The 17,210-nt window shown below is 38.5% G+C and overlaps 1 protein-coding gene across 5 annotated transcripts in view; it reads left to right on the top strand.

The window, feature by feature from the left end:
* Positions 1–17,210, top strand: part of ldlrad3 (low density lipoprotein receptor class A domain containing 3) — a 91,392-nt gene that overhangs the window by 25,403 nt on the left and 48,779 nt on the right. For 2 of the 5 annotated variants that reach the window (XM_085281757.1, XM_085281756.1), the window contains exons 2-3: positions 12,806–12,869; positions 14,388–14,534. In XM_085281757.1, coding sequence (XP_085137883.1) covers positions 12,854–12,869; positions 14,388–14,534 — 163 coding nt within the window. In that variant the 5' untranslated portion in view covers positions 12,806–12,853. Of the gene's footprint in view, positions 1–12,402; positions 12,489–12,805; positions 12,870–14,387; positions 14,535–17,210 lie in introns of all 5 variants that reach the window. The other 3 variants (XM_085281754.1, XM_085281758.1, XM_085281755.1) reach the window with 2 other exon arrangements.

The raw sequence follows: 17,210 nt of genomic DNA, 5'->3' as shown, positions 1-17,210 counted from the left end.
TGGCTGTGTGTCTATGCGCGGCATCCTCGATAGAGATAAAATGAGTAGATCACATGAATTTAAATGACATTCCCATTACTCTGTGTTCTCTGTGCTGTGCGTCAAACACAGAAGAGGAACCTACAGAACGGGTAAATAACACTGTGTCATCAGTTCCTCCTAGAAAGTCTTTGGCACTACACACAAAGGCCAGTTATCTATTCATCACCTGTACTGTTGCACTTTATAGTTTGGACAAAGTGATATGGAAAAACTTTGAGAAGAAGACAAAACAATGCATTGGAAGTTTTAATTAAGACCATATGTGTGCATGTGAATGTGGAAGAAATCAATTCCAAACTGCACCACAAAGTAATAAATGCTGACATATTTGTTAATTAGCATTGTTACCCTCCTGTTGCATCAGCACACCAATATTGTATTCTTGAATAGTTATGCTTAAGTATTTCTTGTTGTACATAGACTTAGAAGTCGGTATCTGATAAAAGTTTAACAAATTTTTACAAAGTTTCGGATTAAAGCTGATGAAAGTACATGTAATATTGAGAATCAATATCGCAGTGTATGCAATAAGATGAAACAAACACTTGAGGACTGCCCTAATATTATTCTTATTTAAAGCACTGTCTTTCAGTCACAAGGATATAGATATCCACTGGTATATTAAGTTAAACCTTATGAATAAGAATGTTAAGCAGTTCAGACTAACTTCTCCAATACACAAACAAAGTGATGATGATCAGATGAGAAGTCATTATGTCTCTCTTACCCTCCAATAAAAACCCTCAAATTTTAGATTTGATTAGAAATGATAACTGAGAATGCCTCAAAGCTCTGTCTCATTCTCATTTTGTCACTTTTAATATAATTAGGATCTGTGTTACACAGGCTACCTCCACATGCACGGGTCTTTTTTAAAATTATAACCCTTTACTTATAGAAAGAATAGACAACCAAACCTTTAAAAGATAACATAGTGCACATTAGTGTTCAATGTAGCATTGTTACATTAGGAATCTGACCACATGTGTCCTTTTCAATTAATTTTTTTCTTAATTTTAAGAGTTTTCATAGAATTTTCAATAATTACTAAACCAGTTTGCATGCAGTGACTGTTTTGTTCGAAATTTCACTTTGCTTAACAGAGTAAATCCACAATTTCCTTAAAACTTATCTGGCTATAGCATTAGTCATGTCTCTAACCTTTGGACTTTGTAGTAAAGCTGCAGGTACCAGAGTTTCTGCTTCCCCAGCTGTGTCAATAAAAATGACTGAAAGTCTATGTTTTCCTATAAAAGTTCTCTGTGTAATGTACAGGGCAAAACATGTTGGTCAAGCAGTAATAGGGTTTTGTCATACTTTAAGTGTTGCTGGAGTTTTAACCTCTTTACACATTTGGCTTGCTGTCATAGCGTCATCTTGTACTGTACTTGCATCTGTTTTTCCTTGACTTGCCAATCCTTGAAGTAAAAGAAAGCAGAGAGGATTGAATACCCAACAAAGCGATTCTAGCATCAGCCATCTGGTTTTGTTTACCAGCAGACAAAGAAGCAGCAACATTAACACCTGCATTAGTAGCGGCAACAATTCTAGCAGTGTGCTGCAGATTGGACTTTTCGTGTAATCTGAGTGTTTCAAGTGCTTTAGCCCAGCTTGAAAATCCATCTTTAACAAAAGCTTTCAGAGACTCTTGATTGTTACTTGTAGCAGAGACCTCACAAAACCTCAGAGCTGTAGGCTATGCAAAGAAATTCCATTTTGTAACCAGCCTGATAATCCTTCCTTTTCTGCATTCATCCTCACTTCTGTTGTCTGTGTCTTTAGTGTTAACTGACTGGACACTGCTGGAGGCACCGGTGGAACTGGTAGATATAGAAGCATCACTTTACTTTGGGTTTTTAAATTGGTCTGTTTTGTTAGCATTAAGTCCCCTCTTAAAGGCTAATGTACATGCAGTGAGTGTCGCGGCAGAAGCATAGGCTCACCAATCTGCCTGGAGTGCCAGTCTGATTGGAGGACAGGACAGACAGCGAAATAACCAGTCACGCGTAGTTCCTTAAATTGATCCAATCTACCACCACCCCATGACGAATAAATTTAACCTTGAGCTGTGCTGGCAAACTTGTGCGCTCAGCATTCTCCGAAGGTACTCGAGCACCTGAGCACTGTTGGAATTGACTGCTCTTACATAAGACAACGTTGTAAAGAGGGTAATGGCCAGTATAGTTTCTAGTCTGGCTGCCCTGAGTTTAACTTCATGTATAAAACAGAAAACTCAACATAAGCTTAACCACTTGGCTAATGACCACTGGTGAACAGGATGGCAGGGATAAAAGCTAGCATTTCTTTTTAGCTAAGCATTGCTCTCCTGGCAAACTTGAGCTTCCTCGTGCATCTTTTGCAGAATCTTCCTACCAGGTGACACGTTGGACGCCTGGCCACACAGCTGCAGAATTTCTATGCTGTAAAACTGATTTAGGAACTTAGTGAGTCAGTATTATAAAAAAAATATGTTGTAAGTCATGATGAAAATGCAAGTCTGCCAAGCAAAACAGCAACCCCTTTCTCCTGCACCATTTTTATGCGCACTTAAGGACAAAGTTATATTTAGTTCTTTGATCCGGTGATGCCCGTTTAAGATGTGTGTACAGAGGAATGTATGTGTGCATCAGTGATGTGTATCACAAGAATCTGGAGCTAGAAATAATTGTCCTGACCTCTTACATTCCTTTTTTGTTTCTCTGAAGCTGTTAGACTAGTTTTCCCCTGTGAGAAAGTTGTTTTTCTTGAGTGTGCTACACATTAAAAGCTATAACAAAAGAGATGCGCTGCCTATTAAGTAAACAAGCTACACCATAGAATCAGCATAAACAGGATAAACTGCTAATGATGAGTGTAATTTGATAGTATGTTCAAATGCATTTGGTTTATTGAAAAGGTAGTACATGCTTACAGCTTCTTTAAAACTTTTTTGTCCTAAATATTATATGTGGTTTATGGTATTTATTTTCATGAATTTCTTTACTTTAGCAGCTGTGTCAGGAACAGAGTTATTACATTGGCTCAATGATTTTACTGCAATTACTTTGGAACTCAAAGTTAAGTGTCTGAGCACCTGTCACTTTGAGTGTGCAGTGTGTTTAATGAGGAATTAATTGTCAGATAACCCCAATATTTCTGTGCACAATAAGTTCTATTAAACGATGTATCAAAAGGCTTAGTGAAGTGGGTGTACATATCATCTATAGACAGAAAAAGGTATTAAAAGCACAAGAAAAATACATTTCATTAAATTCAAGGGTAACTAATCTATAGATTGAAAGGCTCTTGGTTATTTTAAGTACATCAGCGCTAGGCAGGTTTTATTTGCCTTGTAGGAGTTCTGCTTGGTAACTTTTGATTTTAGCACTTTTTAAAAGTCTGATTGCATTTGAAGTCTGCTTTTGTGTTCTTCAGGTAATCACCCTTAGTTACTGAGTAACTGAGTGCGCACAGCGTGGATGACTTAATGTGAACATTTTGTGACTTTTTCTCACCATGTGTTCTTTTCACATTAAAATGACATTAACTTTAAATCAGACGCGGTCCTTGCTCAGTTTGCCATTCGGTGATATTATCAATAGCTCATTTAGCCCTTGTTGCCAACTGACACTGCAAATAAAGTAACTACACAGCAGGTTATGAAGTCAGCGACTCGTCCCGGGAACAAATGGATTCACACAGTAGATTCATCCTTAGAGGCAAAACCAAAAAAGGCAAAGCAGCAGCTTAGAGATACTGTGGCTACATTGTAGCTGGTTTCATATTATTCCGGCTTGCTGCCTATTTTCATGCATGGTTGCTCTTTTCTCCATCTCTCACCATTATTGCTTTGCTTGCTCTGCTGCTCTGTGCTTATGCTACCCTTCCTGTGTGTGTGTCTGTCTGTCCATAGGGTGCCTTTAATTGATGCAGACCAGGTTCTTTACACTTGCACTTATTTATACTGGATGCTTCAGTGAGCCAAAGTAACAGGATGGAGAATCTCTTCTTTTCTCTGGGAAGATCTGTCTCCCTTTGTCACATACAGACACACACACAATGAAAGAGACAGCCAAATCACCCCCTGCTGCGTCTGAGAGCCCCCTACTTGTAGTTAGCCCATTTAGAGCGGTGTGTAATTGAAAAATAAGTTTCTTTTCTTGAACCTGAAAGGCTAGTTTTCATTCCGAGCTGGGCTATATTGATTCACTCCTCCCTTATCATCCAGCAGAAGCAGCCCTTGCTGCCCATGTTTGTATTGACATTATCTGTCTGTAATGTAACTTGGCATGCTCCTTTACAGCTTCAGACACAATTTCACATAATTCGCTGGAGATAGTTTTAGCAGCATGGTGTTGGTAGTGTGGACAAAAAGATTATGTTCAGGGGTGGTTGATGCGGATTTATTTCTGAGGACATTTTTTTTTGTCTGGAAAGCTCAAAAACTCTCCTCCATAACCATTTTATTGTGATGTTTCTCCCATAGTACTATTTCTTACTGCTACTCAAGCTTACAAAGTCGGGCCAATCAATTCTCGGGTGCTGTTTCAATCTGAGGCTCAACCTTTTATTCAGGGCTAATCAATGCAGGGCAGATATCTAAGGCTGCTGGGGAAGATGGGGGTTAGAGAAGTAACAGCCAAGCCAATAGTCACCTCAGCTACAGATTTATATCACTGACCTTTTATGTGCAGAGCACAGAGAACAGAATTTGCTTAGGGTGGATATTACTGGGAACCCAAGGACAGAAAATGATGTTACTGGTTACCTCCCTGCTTCTTTTTTTTTTTTATTACCCCTGTACTCTTTCCTTTCATAATTGCTCCATATGACTCACATCCAGTCATATCTTGATCTCCCCCTTTCATTTCTTTCCTTTCATCTTTGTTGAAACAGAATTTTTAGAATATACATGCATCTGCCATGTGCTACATGCTCCTATATAGTGTTGGTTTAATCCTTATTGCATCTTGTTGTGTGTTACTCTGCTTTACACAGTACTTTCCTGTCTACCCTTGTGGAGTATTGCAGTAACATATCTCTGTTGTACAACCCAGAGTCTATACACACACCCAGAAGAGTCTTATAGGTGAAGGGAGGTCATCTGTATGCTTTAAGGTTTAATACGTTTTCAATAGCTACTGTCAAGAGTAATATATATTTTTTATTACCAAATTAGCTGTTCATTGTCGAGGCAGCATACTGACATTTGGTTGGAAAATATTCAAAAGGCCTGGAAGACAGAGGCAGATGTGGGTGGTTGGACCTGTCTTTGCATATTCAGAGAACTAAGGCACCCTAAGCAGTTCTCTGAAAAGTCTCATGACTGCCATTTCCAGAATCATTATGCATGAAGTATACCCATGGAACATCTTGGAATGAAAGTTGGAAGCTTTCCATGTGCACTCATATGATTTTTTTTTCTTTAAATGGGTAACAGTGGTCCTAAATATTAAAGTCCTAACCTATTAAGAAATTTTGTGGTTACATATTTCCCAGATCTTTCCAATTTGATTCCAATATTTGCAATTCTTAATCTTCTTTGCATGTGGGATCACTTTGATTTATTTTCTCACTTGTGGCATTTCTCAAGGTCAGACACAACCCAGAAATGTCTGTTTGGGTTAAAAAAAAAAAACAAAGGTAGTTATTTTTTAAAATGAGTTTCTTTTATTCGCTAAAGATCCTAGAGTCAACATTAATAGCATTTCCCAACTTTCCAAACCCAGATTTATAAATCCAACTGATGAAAGCTACATCATTTGGATCCATGTTCAACATCTTCTCGTCTTTGTGGAAACACAAATTTCTTTGTGGTTTACTGCAAACTGTGAACGACCTGGATATTTTTAAACTGTTAACAGTTTTACGATTGAGTTTTAAATTGCTCGGGTTTCTCCTTGCTCACTTAAATTCAGCTTAATTCAGAGAAATTATTCTCTTAATAACAAGATCTACCATTTTTTTAGATTTTAGTTTCTATAATGCACGGAACAATAAGCTGATGTAATTTTATAATAGCCAATAAATGAACATTTTAAAAAGTATAGAAGAAATGGGGGAAAGAGCCTTCAACCATGTAATGAGTGTTGACATTACATAGTTTGTCCTCCAAAAGGCACTTTGAAACTTCCCTGTTGGCAACACCACAAACACAACAACCAGCTGATCTGAGCCAAGTCAGACAGGGTGTAAAAGAGTAATCCATGACTTGCTGCAACAATAAAACAAGATTCATTTTAAGCTGCATTTTTATATTACCTTAAGGGCTCATAAATAGCTATGCATAAATGTTAGAGCAATCTCTTTATCATCCACTATATCGGTTCTTTAATATCACAAAATCCTCGGTATCGGAGTTAAAAATCCTGTATCGGCCAGCGTCTAGTAATTACACCTTTTGTATATAATCTTGCAAAAAATCATCCATCATATTGCATATCACTTACTTAACATGAAACAATGTGGAAGCTTACTTGAGAAATAACTTGAGTATTATTCAGAACCGCTGGGAAATTAAGCTTGTGTTTATGCTGGGAGTTCATTTTCATGTCAAATTATAATTGAGGTAAGAGAGGTGCAATCAATATAACTGCAACAGAAGCTGAGCTGAACAAATAGAGAGAGGAAGATTTCACCCAGATTGAGCCACTGAAACTTTGTGAAAGTAGCACAAACTAAAAATGTACATGCTAATTAAAAAAAAAAAAAATTTAAAAAAAGGGGGGGGGGGAGTATCCAGCTGATGTCTCTACGCTCTATGATTTAACAGTTTAAATGGGGCCTTAGTAGACACAGGGTTGCTGAAGGGTGAGAAAAGATGGGATGCAGACGGTGGGTGTGCAGAGGAAAGGATGGTGTAGTCAATATTTACTCAGAGTAATTGGTCTACACTTCCAGGTTCATCCCTGCCTTATCTCCTCCTGTTCTCCCTCGCACACTCACTGTGTGACCACAGTTACACACACATACACAGGGGATTGTGCACAATGCCCTGAGCAGTCCACAAAATAATGGTTAAAAGCATAAGGGATAAATGCTCGACACAGTTGCTTCCAATAAAACTGCCCAGGTCACCTTGGGAGTGTTGCAGAAACCCCAGAGTACCATAGTGAATTATTATTGCATAGTGAATTGTTATTATTTCGTTTCTCTTGTAGTGCCATCTGTAATGACCTGTATAGCTACACTTTCTGCGGTAATGAGGTGGGTTTTTGTTCATTACCTCAGTGGCGAACAAGTATTGAGGCTTATTACTGAATTGACAGAATGACAGGGGCATTGGGATAAGAGGCTTGCCAAAAGATGGATTCATCACAAGCTTGTTGCAAGAAGTACTGCAAAAGGTTTGCTACTGGCAGTGTTACACTCGTGGGAAAAGACGAGCTGTCCATCAACTGTTTCTTCTTCTTTTTTTTTTTCACTCTTATTGGTCACTCCTCAAACACACCCACGCAGACACACATACACATATATGAGAGACAGTCCTTTTCCTGTCCTCTTGTGCTCCCAAAGCAGCTTTCCAATTAACCCAGTGTATCTCCGTCAGCTCTTTGAAGTCATTTTATATGGTTCTCGCCTACACTTGTTCTGTGGGGCTCTGAATGGACATTTCTGGGTTGTCAACAATGTGTTGCCCTAATCACGCTTCTTTGTGCGGTGTTTGGTCTGTGAATACTCACAGCTCTGTAACAGGTTCGTATTTAATCGTCTCCCCAGTGTCGCCAAATCCTCATAGGGAATTGTTTGCGTTCTTTTCTGTCATATTGAAAGACATTTACTGAACAGTATAAAACCTCCGAGATGACCGTTGTTGTGATTTGGCACTATATTTAAAAAGTCTGATGAAAAATAAGCTTCTGAAGCAGAGGTTAGTGTACTGGAACAAGCTTGAATGGCCTTCCATCACCTTCAATTACAATACATAATTACTTCAAGCAAGTTCATTTTCATGTGCTGCAGGCTGGCGTTCCCTGCAGCTGGTGCCACGATGAAGATAACAATGCAGAAAGTAATACCGCCCCACAGTCCCTGATGCACACTATGCACATTCTTTTTTCTGTCTCATTCCTGTCATGCTGCAGATGCCAAAAAAGCTGCAGTCACAGCACTTCAGGATCAGCTAAAGTTACTTTTTTCAAAGTAGAAAGTAATTTCAAATGGAACGTTTCAAACCGCTCAACAGACATTACCAAACGCACGCGCACAAGCTGTTTCTGTGCAGTTCGACACTCAGTGTGTCTTGCAGTCGATGTGTTGATGCAGTTGCTGTAGTTCAGTGGCAGAAGAAAGAAACAGCTCTGAGAAATGTGTAAGAAATATACTAGGATTGTGAGAGATTAGGTAAGAACTGAAAGTCAAGAACTGCTCAGGAATTGACATTTAATAAAATGTGATGTCCTCATTCTTTTCAGAGTTAACTAAAGCAGACATTGTTCATAACGTGTCACTGAAACTATCTTCTTTAATTTTGTGAAATGACAAAACGATAATTTTTTGTTTCAAAAGTTGTGTGACGGTACTGGACAGATTAATATGTAGAGATTCAATTGGATACTTTGTATCCATGTATTGTGGTAGTCTCATAATTACTGTAGCATAGGTAATATGTAGACACACTGTCTGCTACAAATTTCTGTATCTATGTGAATGGTAAGGTTGGGCGATTGGACGAATATATCGACTGTCGATGATAGGCTGAGCCTTTCGCCGATCGTTTTTACAAGTCCATGCATGATTACATGAAACGAATGAATGGTAGTCGACCAGTTTGCCAGGTTTTTCTAATTAGTTGATTAGTTAATGATTATTTCAATAATTCTTATCTCCTTTTCCTGTGGGCAAACCTCCTGTTCTAGGCTCCAGTACCTCACCTGTGCAAGTCTGCCCACCTGTGAATATCACCCTGTTGTTGAAAAGGGTTTACTATTCAGAATAAACGCTAATATTAATGTGAGAAGAAAAAAACAAACAAACTAGGAGACTGTGTAGCTACTCCAGTTTAATGGTTTACTATCACATTTCACTCATTAGCTAACAAAACTGAAATTGTGTTCACTCAGCAAGCATCAACCATGAGAAGTTTCTGCCAGGTAAGCTAACATAAACAAGGTATCAGTGCGACACACCAACTAATTCTCTAAAGCTGACCCACCCAGAGTTGACATCACAGCTCCACAGTGTCAGTGTTTTAAATGCGTGTGCACCGCAGTAGTGCTTTCATGGAAGGAAAGCGCTGCTTTGCACAGTCTGCATTCAACTTTGTCTGTTTTGCGTGAAATGATTTCACATTTTTGAAAACTTCTGTTTCTATTTACTTCTGTCCTCCTGTTTTGCCGTTCACGCTATGTTATTCTTTGTTAATATTGGGTGTAGTCTAAATATGGAATGAAGAATTTCAAAAAGAGCTGCAGACCTGGCAAGAAACACCATTAGGACATAATGGCCCATGTTGGACTGGTGCCATGCCCACTGTTAGGTCAGGGGTAGCAGTCATTAATTTAAATTTAAGCTGATGGTGCTCTTAAGGATTACTTGCCAATTCCCACCTTTATCTAGCATTTGGACAGCAGCCATGATAGCTCGTGTAACATCTGCTTATATAATATATGGCTAACTCTATTTAACTCAACAAATCAGATCAGTCCTTTTGAGGTGAATCACTTCCCCCACTGCAGTGCTACACCAGAACTTAAGGTTCCCTTACCTGCCAAATCCCATTTTGATCCCTTTGCTAAAGAGTATACTGTTGTCAGTGTGCACATTGTGCCTTCATTGTGAAGAATTGGTCAGATAAAACGAGTGAGATGTAATATTTACATTTTGAAAGTGACCTGAACATATTTTAGTCTTATAAGTTATATTCGAAGCATAGTTAATTAGCAGATGGCATAAATGCTGCATCAGGTTTATAATAAGTTGATTATTGACGATGGTTATGTTATAAATATTTTAATCAGATAGGCTTTATCTTCTTATCGGCTCTAAAATGTATAAGGAAATTTTCCAAGGCATGTATTTATTGACTGCAGCTCGATCTGATCTGTTAATTTGTAAAATATCGTCTTCACCCTTTTTGTTTCCTGCAAGTTAACATGGGCAAATAAGCCAGCTGGTGTTGATGAGGGTCAAAGGTTGAACAGTGTGTGAGTAGCTTTGTATGTAAGCTGATTGCAACTTGAAATTGAAAGTGTCTCCTTGAAGCCGAGCTATAAGTTCAGTTCAGTTCATTTTTATTTCAAACATTTCAAACATGTGCCTTCACAATCATTACAAAATATCATTCCATTATTTGTTTGAAAAGGAGTAGGCTGAAGTATTTACTTATTTGTCCCTACCCCCTCAAGTTTTACCTCTCATTCATTTAATTTTTTTTTGTCTTAAATTAAACAAACAACATATGAAACATATGAAACATATGAAGTAAAACAAAACATAACATACATAAATCAAAACAAGAAATTAGCAAGCCCCACCACAGTATAGTTTCTTTCATATGAAAAATACAGAATGTGTATATTTGCAGATACACAAGTTATGGAAAAACAACAAAACAAAACAAAAAAAACAAAAAAAGAACCGCAACACCATTTCCAGCAACATTACCGTCCTGGGTTAACCCCGTTTTCTTCATTCTTATACTTATTTAAAATTAGGTTTTTATATTTTACTTTAAACTGTTTTATGTTTTGACTGTCTTTTATTTCTTCTGTTAGACTGTTCCATAATTTAACTCCTGCAATTGAGATAGACATAGTTCTTAAAGTTGTTCTAGCACTTTGTATTTTTAAATTCCATCTCCCTCTTAAGTTATACCCACCTTCTCTTTCTATGAACAATTTACAGATTTCTTTGGGAAGCAGTTTATTTCTTACTTTATACATTATCTGCGCTGTTTTAAGCTTCACCAAGTCTTGGAATTTGATAGCTTGCATTTTGACAAAGAGTGCATTTGTATGGTCCCTGTACCCTACATTATTTATTAATCTAATGGCCCTTTTCTGTATTATAGTTAACACTAATGTGCGACTGCTATCTCTGCACCATCTCTATGCCTCACTGTGCTCTTGAAGTTAAGCTGGATTTTTTTTTTCACTTGATACTGAAACATCATTGAAGCGACTCAAGATAAGAGAAGAGATGACTCATTGTTCTTATATCAAACCAGCCTTAATGTTTATATGTTGAAGTTGAGAGAAGTGGAAACTGAAATATCACACCACTCAGCTGAAGCTGCTAAGAGTAAGCCTGTTATTTATTTTGTTTTTTGGAAAGGTTGTTTGACAAAAAGATAATCACGGCGATGTTTTTCATTTCCAGTTTAGATGAATCAGCGTAATAAATAGTGAAAGAAATAGAAATCTGAATGTTTTCCTGTCCTCATAAGATTCAGGAGCTTTTTCTTTTTTATCACTCAGCTTTTTTGTTTCATATTGCATGAGACAAATGGAGGCGTTGCGTCATGCATTCAGATCCAGAAGGGTTGTGCTGTCTCATTTAAGAGACAATCTATACATGGTTTCCAGTACCTGCTGCTGTTAAAAAAGCAGCAGTGGAAGGATGATGTAAGAACAGATTATTTCTGTGTGTCAGTTACTCAGCTGCACTCTGGAGGATGGCTACATGTGCTAAGTGAATATCAACGAGCTGTGGTAAAAAATGTGGAGTTTTACTTATGAATTCACAAAAGTCAGAGGTTTTTATTTGAAGTGGGGTGCAGTGGATTTTGTGGTAATGAAGATTACTTCATTGAGAATGTGTCCCTGTAATGGTTTATTTGAGGAAAATGAACAGTGTCACTGCTGGAGAAAGGGAATTCATTTAACTGGATTATTTTAAAGGACTGAACAAATAGAAGCGGCATCTGAACATAAATACAGAGCGATATCTATGATCTGTATCCATCCAAGCATTTTAGAGGTTTTCATATTTGTCATTACTATTCTGCATTTAACATTTTTATCCCTTTTCTCATTTTCAGATTTTGTTGAGAAGGACATTTAGACATCCATCGCTGTCTTTTGTTATAAATATTTAATGTCAAACAAAATAAAAAAAAAGCTGCAGGTACCTACATATATTAAGTATTGTGCTGAATTCTTGAGCTTAAAAAAAGTCAATATTTGGTATGACCAGCTGAGTTCTTTAGTACAGCCTGAACTATTTTAGGCTCTTTTAAGCTTTGTTGTAATTTCTTTAAGCAGTCAGTGGTTCTGTCGGCTCCTTGAAGGGCGTTCAAAGCTCTTCGTTGGATGTTGGCTGCCTTTTGTTCAGTTCTGTTCAAGCTGATCCCACACTGCTTTAATAATATTGACGTCCAGGCTCCGGAGGAGGGCCAAGTTCATGACTGATAGTGTTCCATTGTGTGTTTTTTCTATCCAGGTATGCTTTGATTGCACTGGCAGTGTGTTTGGGATCGTGCTGAAAAAGGAATCCGTTGCCAATCCGTTGCTTTCCAGATTTCCATGGTATTACACATGGTGTTGCACAGTGGATCAAAATCTAACTCCATTCATAACTCCGTCAATTTTGACAAGATCTCCAACTCAACTGTCTGAAATGCAGCCCCAAACCATGACAGAGCTCCTGTCGTGTTTTACAGATGGCTCTAGACACTCACTGTTGTAGCTCTCTCCTGACTTCCTCCTGCTGACAATTTGAACCAGAAATGTCAAATTTGGATTCATCACTCCATCAGACCTGTTTCCACTTATTTAAGTCAGGTTATGGTGTAATTTGGCATACCTCAACCTTTTCTCCCTGTTTCCTTTCATGTTCACGATAGCCTCCCTTCCACTGAGACCATCTCTAATGAGGCTTCACTGAACAGCAGATGGATCAACTGAAAGGTTAGATGAATCTCTCAGGTCGTGTGTCAGGTCTTTGCGGGGTTTTCTCTTAAGGGCGTGACAGATACTGTTCATCCGCTGCAGATCGTTTAGTTTTTGCGGGGGGGTTCTGACCTGTTTTTGTCCCCTACTTGTCTGTTTTCTTTAAGCATACACTGCACACCACACCTGACCAAGATATACCAGTTTTGTTTTGTTTTTTAAAGCTAAAAGCACTTTGGGAATCACCTTGTTGATGCAAAATTCTATTTTATGGCTGTGAAAATATAAGATGTCGAGCTATATTTGGCATTTTCATAGATTCAACTAAAGAAATTGGAACAGTTGATATGTTTTTGCAACACACTGCTAGTAACAAATATGCCATTTAAAATTGGTGCTTTAAGTTTTCTGTCATGTGTAGACAAAACGCTGGGTCATCTGTTGGGTTAGATTTGCTTTGTATGCTCGGGTAAGTCAGTGATAAATGGTTTAACAATAGAATATATAAAAAACAACAACATTCCTCTGAAAATGGTCGGGTACAACAATTAAACTGGAAATGAGCAAAAACCTGCCAGTGTAAAAAGACTGTTGGAAAGCCTGGAGAACTATTGCATAAAACCACTTTAAAAAATTACTGGCTTCATGAAAACAAATATGAAAAAAACTAAGGACTTAAGAGTTTGTGTAGTACTGTGCAGGTCATTCATGTATCAATATATCCCTCCATTTTATTCATTTCAGTCATGAAAATAAATTAAAAAAGAAAAAGAACCGAAAGAGCACGGTAAATAATAATTACATTTTCACATCGCTGCACTTCACAATTGGAGTCATTTGAGCTGAGGACTCCATCAGTCATTGTTCTGGTAAGCCACACTGCCATTTAAGATGCAAAGGTCCATACGTTTTCACAGCAGCTGAACCCTTTTTAGCACTGCAGCATAAAAGTGTTCCGCGGTCTGTCCGAGACGCCTTATTACTGCCACATAGCTTTGTTTGCGAGCTAAACTGCTCACCACATAGTGTCAAACCTCAGCCAAAAGGCCGTGTCTCACATTCCAGCCCATTATGCCGCAGCTGCACTGCGTCCAGTAGAAATGCCCCAAACTGGTTCGGGGCTCATGATTACTGTGCCGACGGTGTGCTTATTTTTGTTCTGCGCGTGTGTATTGGTGCATCTGTGTAAGTCTAGGGTGAAATATGTGCTCTGTTTGTATATTAGTGTTCTTTGATGTTTGTATCTTTATCTTCCCTATCGTGATTTTCACCCACAATACTATTAACACTGAATGACCTAGACCGCTTTTGTATTCATGAGATCTTCCTCTGTTTATTTGCTCATAGATTGATACGGCTTTTTAAATAGAGCCGCTGCCTTTAATATTTTTCTGTCTTTAGACAATGGAGATAATAACAGATTTCCATTTTGACTCTGGTGATGAGTATCGCTGTAATGCAATCGCTCTACCTGTTTGATTTCTTTACAGTTTGTAATAGTCTGTCCTCTCCTCTGTTTCTCTTGTTTATCAACAGAGAGCCAGCTGCTTCCAGGGAATAACTTCACCACGGACTGCAACATCCCTGGAATCTTCATGTGTGGCGATGGCAAGTGTGTCCCAGGCGGGCGGCAGTGTAATGGACTGCCCGACTGCTTTGACAAAAGTGACGAGAAAGGCTGTCGTAAGTTCGTCATTAATAAATCCCTTTTTAACGACTAGATCCGCCTTTACAGTTGAAGCCAAATTGATTATTTAGAGTTACATCAAGTCTTCACAGCTCCTGAACTCTTTTTGCGATCCAGCAGTTGTACTTCTTCTGACATCCCCGTCCAAAGAGCCACAAGGGCCACTTAAAACGAATTCTCTGCCAACTTAAATGAACTTCCCTCCTCAATCCTCAAATCACTCTCCCCTCAGTGCACAGCCTTCCTCTTTTTCTTCCAGACCCTTGGCCTCAGTTTAGCACCAGGATGAAATTTAATACCATCAAAGCAAAGGCCGATTACTTCTGTGCGCACAAATAGTGGCGCATGCATAATTCTACTGTAACACTAGAGTAATAGTTTGGTTTTGATCCACAGTTTTAGTTGGCTTTGATCTTTCTGGTCTGTAGCTCCTCCTTTTCTCCCGCCCATCTCAGCCAGAGCTCACACAAAGATGGGATTGCTGATGAAGATCGACTTTGAGGAGCTGCCCCACCAAATAGAATCCCTCATCTCCCGATATGTTCATCTCTCTGAATGTCTCGCCCTCCCGTTTTCAGTCGTCTCTGTGCACCATCCCAGTTTATCTCATCTGATCATTTTTGGCTTTTGGCTTGTAATTTGCTTTGCAGATGCCTGTTTTCATTTAGCAAGCAATAAACCTCCTCTTAAATCTTTTTTTGGTTTTGTTTTTCCTAACCCTGCTAATTCTCCCCAGTTAGAAAACAAAAACAAAACATATGGTCTGCCCTCCATTCTTTGTTTTTTCCTCCTCGAACAGTCACTTCTCTCACTGTTCTCTTCTTAGCAGCTCAGGGAAAAGGCAGACGACTCTTGACAAAGGTGTGCTCCCTGGCATACAAGCACACACACACACTGTCACACTACAGTCGGTAAACTTACTGTATAGGTTATTGGTTGTCTTAATTTGGAATGACTTGGAAATCTAAGATGTATATTCATAGGGAATTTTATTGTATACACTAACCTTTTTTTGTATACCTTTTGCTTGTGACGCCCTTTAACTTAAAGAAAGACTGTTGCATTAATAGACGACTATACGTTCAGATTCTCATCGCTCACTGACCTTAATCTGTCAACAACTGTCAGACATGGAATACTATCATTTATGCATATGAAGTATCAGATACTTCCAGTATAATACAGCCTCTATATCATTCTGGTCAGCCACTTTCACTCCAACAACATGCAATTAGTGCTATAGTTGCAGTTGTTTTTATTTTAAACATGACAAAACAGACAAATTAAATGGGGGGGAAAAAATATTTGAGGAATGTCTGGTAGCCTCTAAATGAGATAACAGATGAGGATAACATGAGCTGTTTATGATCAGGGTTAGACTAGCATAACTTGTTAGCTCAGAAAATTCTCTTGCAAGTGAATGGAGGCGTCTGCATTGGTGCTTTTCCTCAAATACATGTCATTTATAACGAGAAGCAGTATATCCATATCTGCAAACAATTTTAAACTTTGGCACAACACAAAAGGAATGAGACGCCCCACTGTGTTTGTGATTGGAGTTTGAATTCAGTTAACTTCCTTGCTGCATTCTCAAGAAAGCAGATCACTGAACTGCCAACATAAACTGAATGTATATAGTGCACGCGGTGTCTCTCGCTGACATAACATGTACTGTATGTACAATGTACTGCTAAAGATTAAAACAAGTTATCACAAGGCATCACGCTCATCCTGCTTGGGCTGTCAGAGCGCTATTTGTGTTTGCTGTAGACATCTACATTATCTGCTCTGGCATAAGTGGGCCTTATTATTCTCAAGTAGATGGCTAGTTGTCGTTTGGTATCTCTGGCGACTGCTTCCCGAAATCCCCAGACAAACTTCTGGCTCCATTAGGGGCTCTGCAGAGACAGACAGACAGATGGAGGGATCGGAAACAAGGGAGTAAGAGAAAGAGAGGGGGCAAAAAGGGGGACTCATTATTGTGGCTTCAGCAAGACTTCTGTCAGGATGTGTATTATCTAAGGAGAACACAGTGCCTGGAAACTTTGTGACTGCAGCTATGCATTCTCTGCAGGTTGACTTATAATTAGACACCCCCTCTAAGAAAACACAAATAAACTCAGTTATGGGTATATGTGGTAGGTTTGTTGACTCTGTTTGCTTTCCTTCTGTCATTGAGACATAAGGGTAGTTTTTTTTGAGAGCATACTTCTCAGAAAAACACATTCTAAATATTACTATCATTACAAATGATTGCTGCAAGGCTTGCTTTCTTTATATTTATAGTATCATAAATCTCTAGGGTGTCCAGTGTCCATCCGCTGCCCTTTGCACTCATAGTCATTACCATGGAGGCAGAGCAGTGTTGACTACTACTGGATATTAAATTTCCTTCCATCTGTAATGTGAGCAGATGGCTTTTGTCAAAAGGTTTCCATAAATACACGCTTTAATTGTTGATACGTGTCGATGTCTACATCATTTCCGTCTCTTGGCCCATTTTAAGTATCACACTAGTGGATTAAGAAAGAACAACAAAACAATTCAATTCTCTTCTTTGTGTGCCTCATAAGCATGGAAAGATTGTGCTTTGCAGGCATGCATATATTTGGTGACTTTGTGTTGTTTATTTTTGCCATATGTGTGACCATATAAAATTCTCTGTTACATTT

Source organism: Mchenga conophoros, linkage group LG7 (genome assembly GCF_057382185.1).
Source record: "Mchenga conophoros isolate Kocher_MC1m ecotype Shallow Benthic linkage group LG7, M_conophoros_male_GT1.1, whole genome shotgun sequence".
In the NCBI taxonomy this organism is placed as follows: domain Eukaryota; kingdom Metazoa; phylum Chordata; class Actinopteri; order Cichliformes; family Cichlidae; genus Mchenga; species Mchenga conophoros.
Note: the sequence above shows the minus strand (reverse complement) of the source record. Positions and strands in the feature narration are given on the sequence as shown.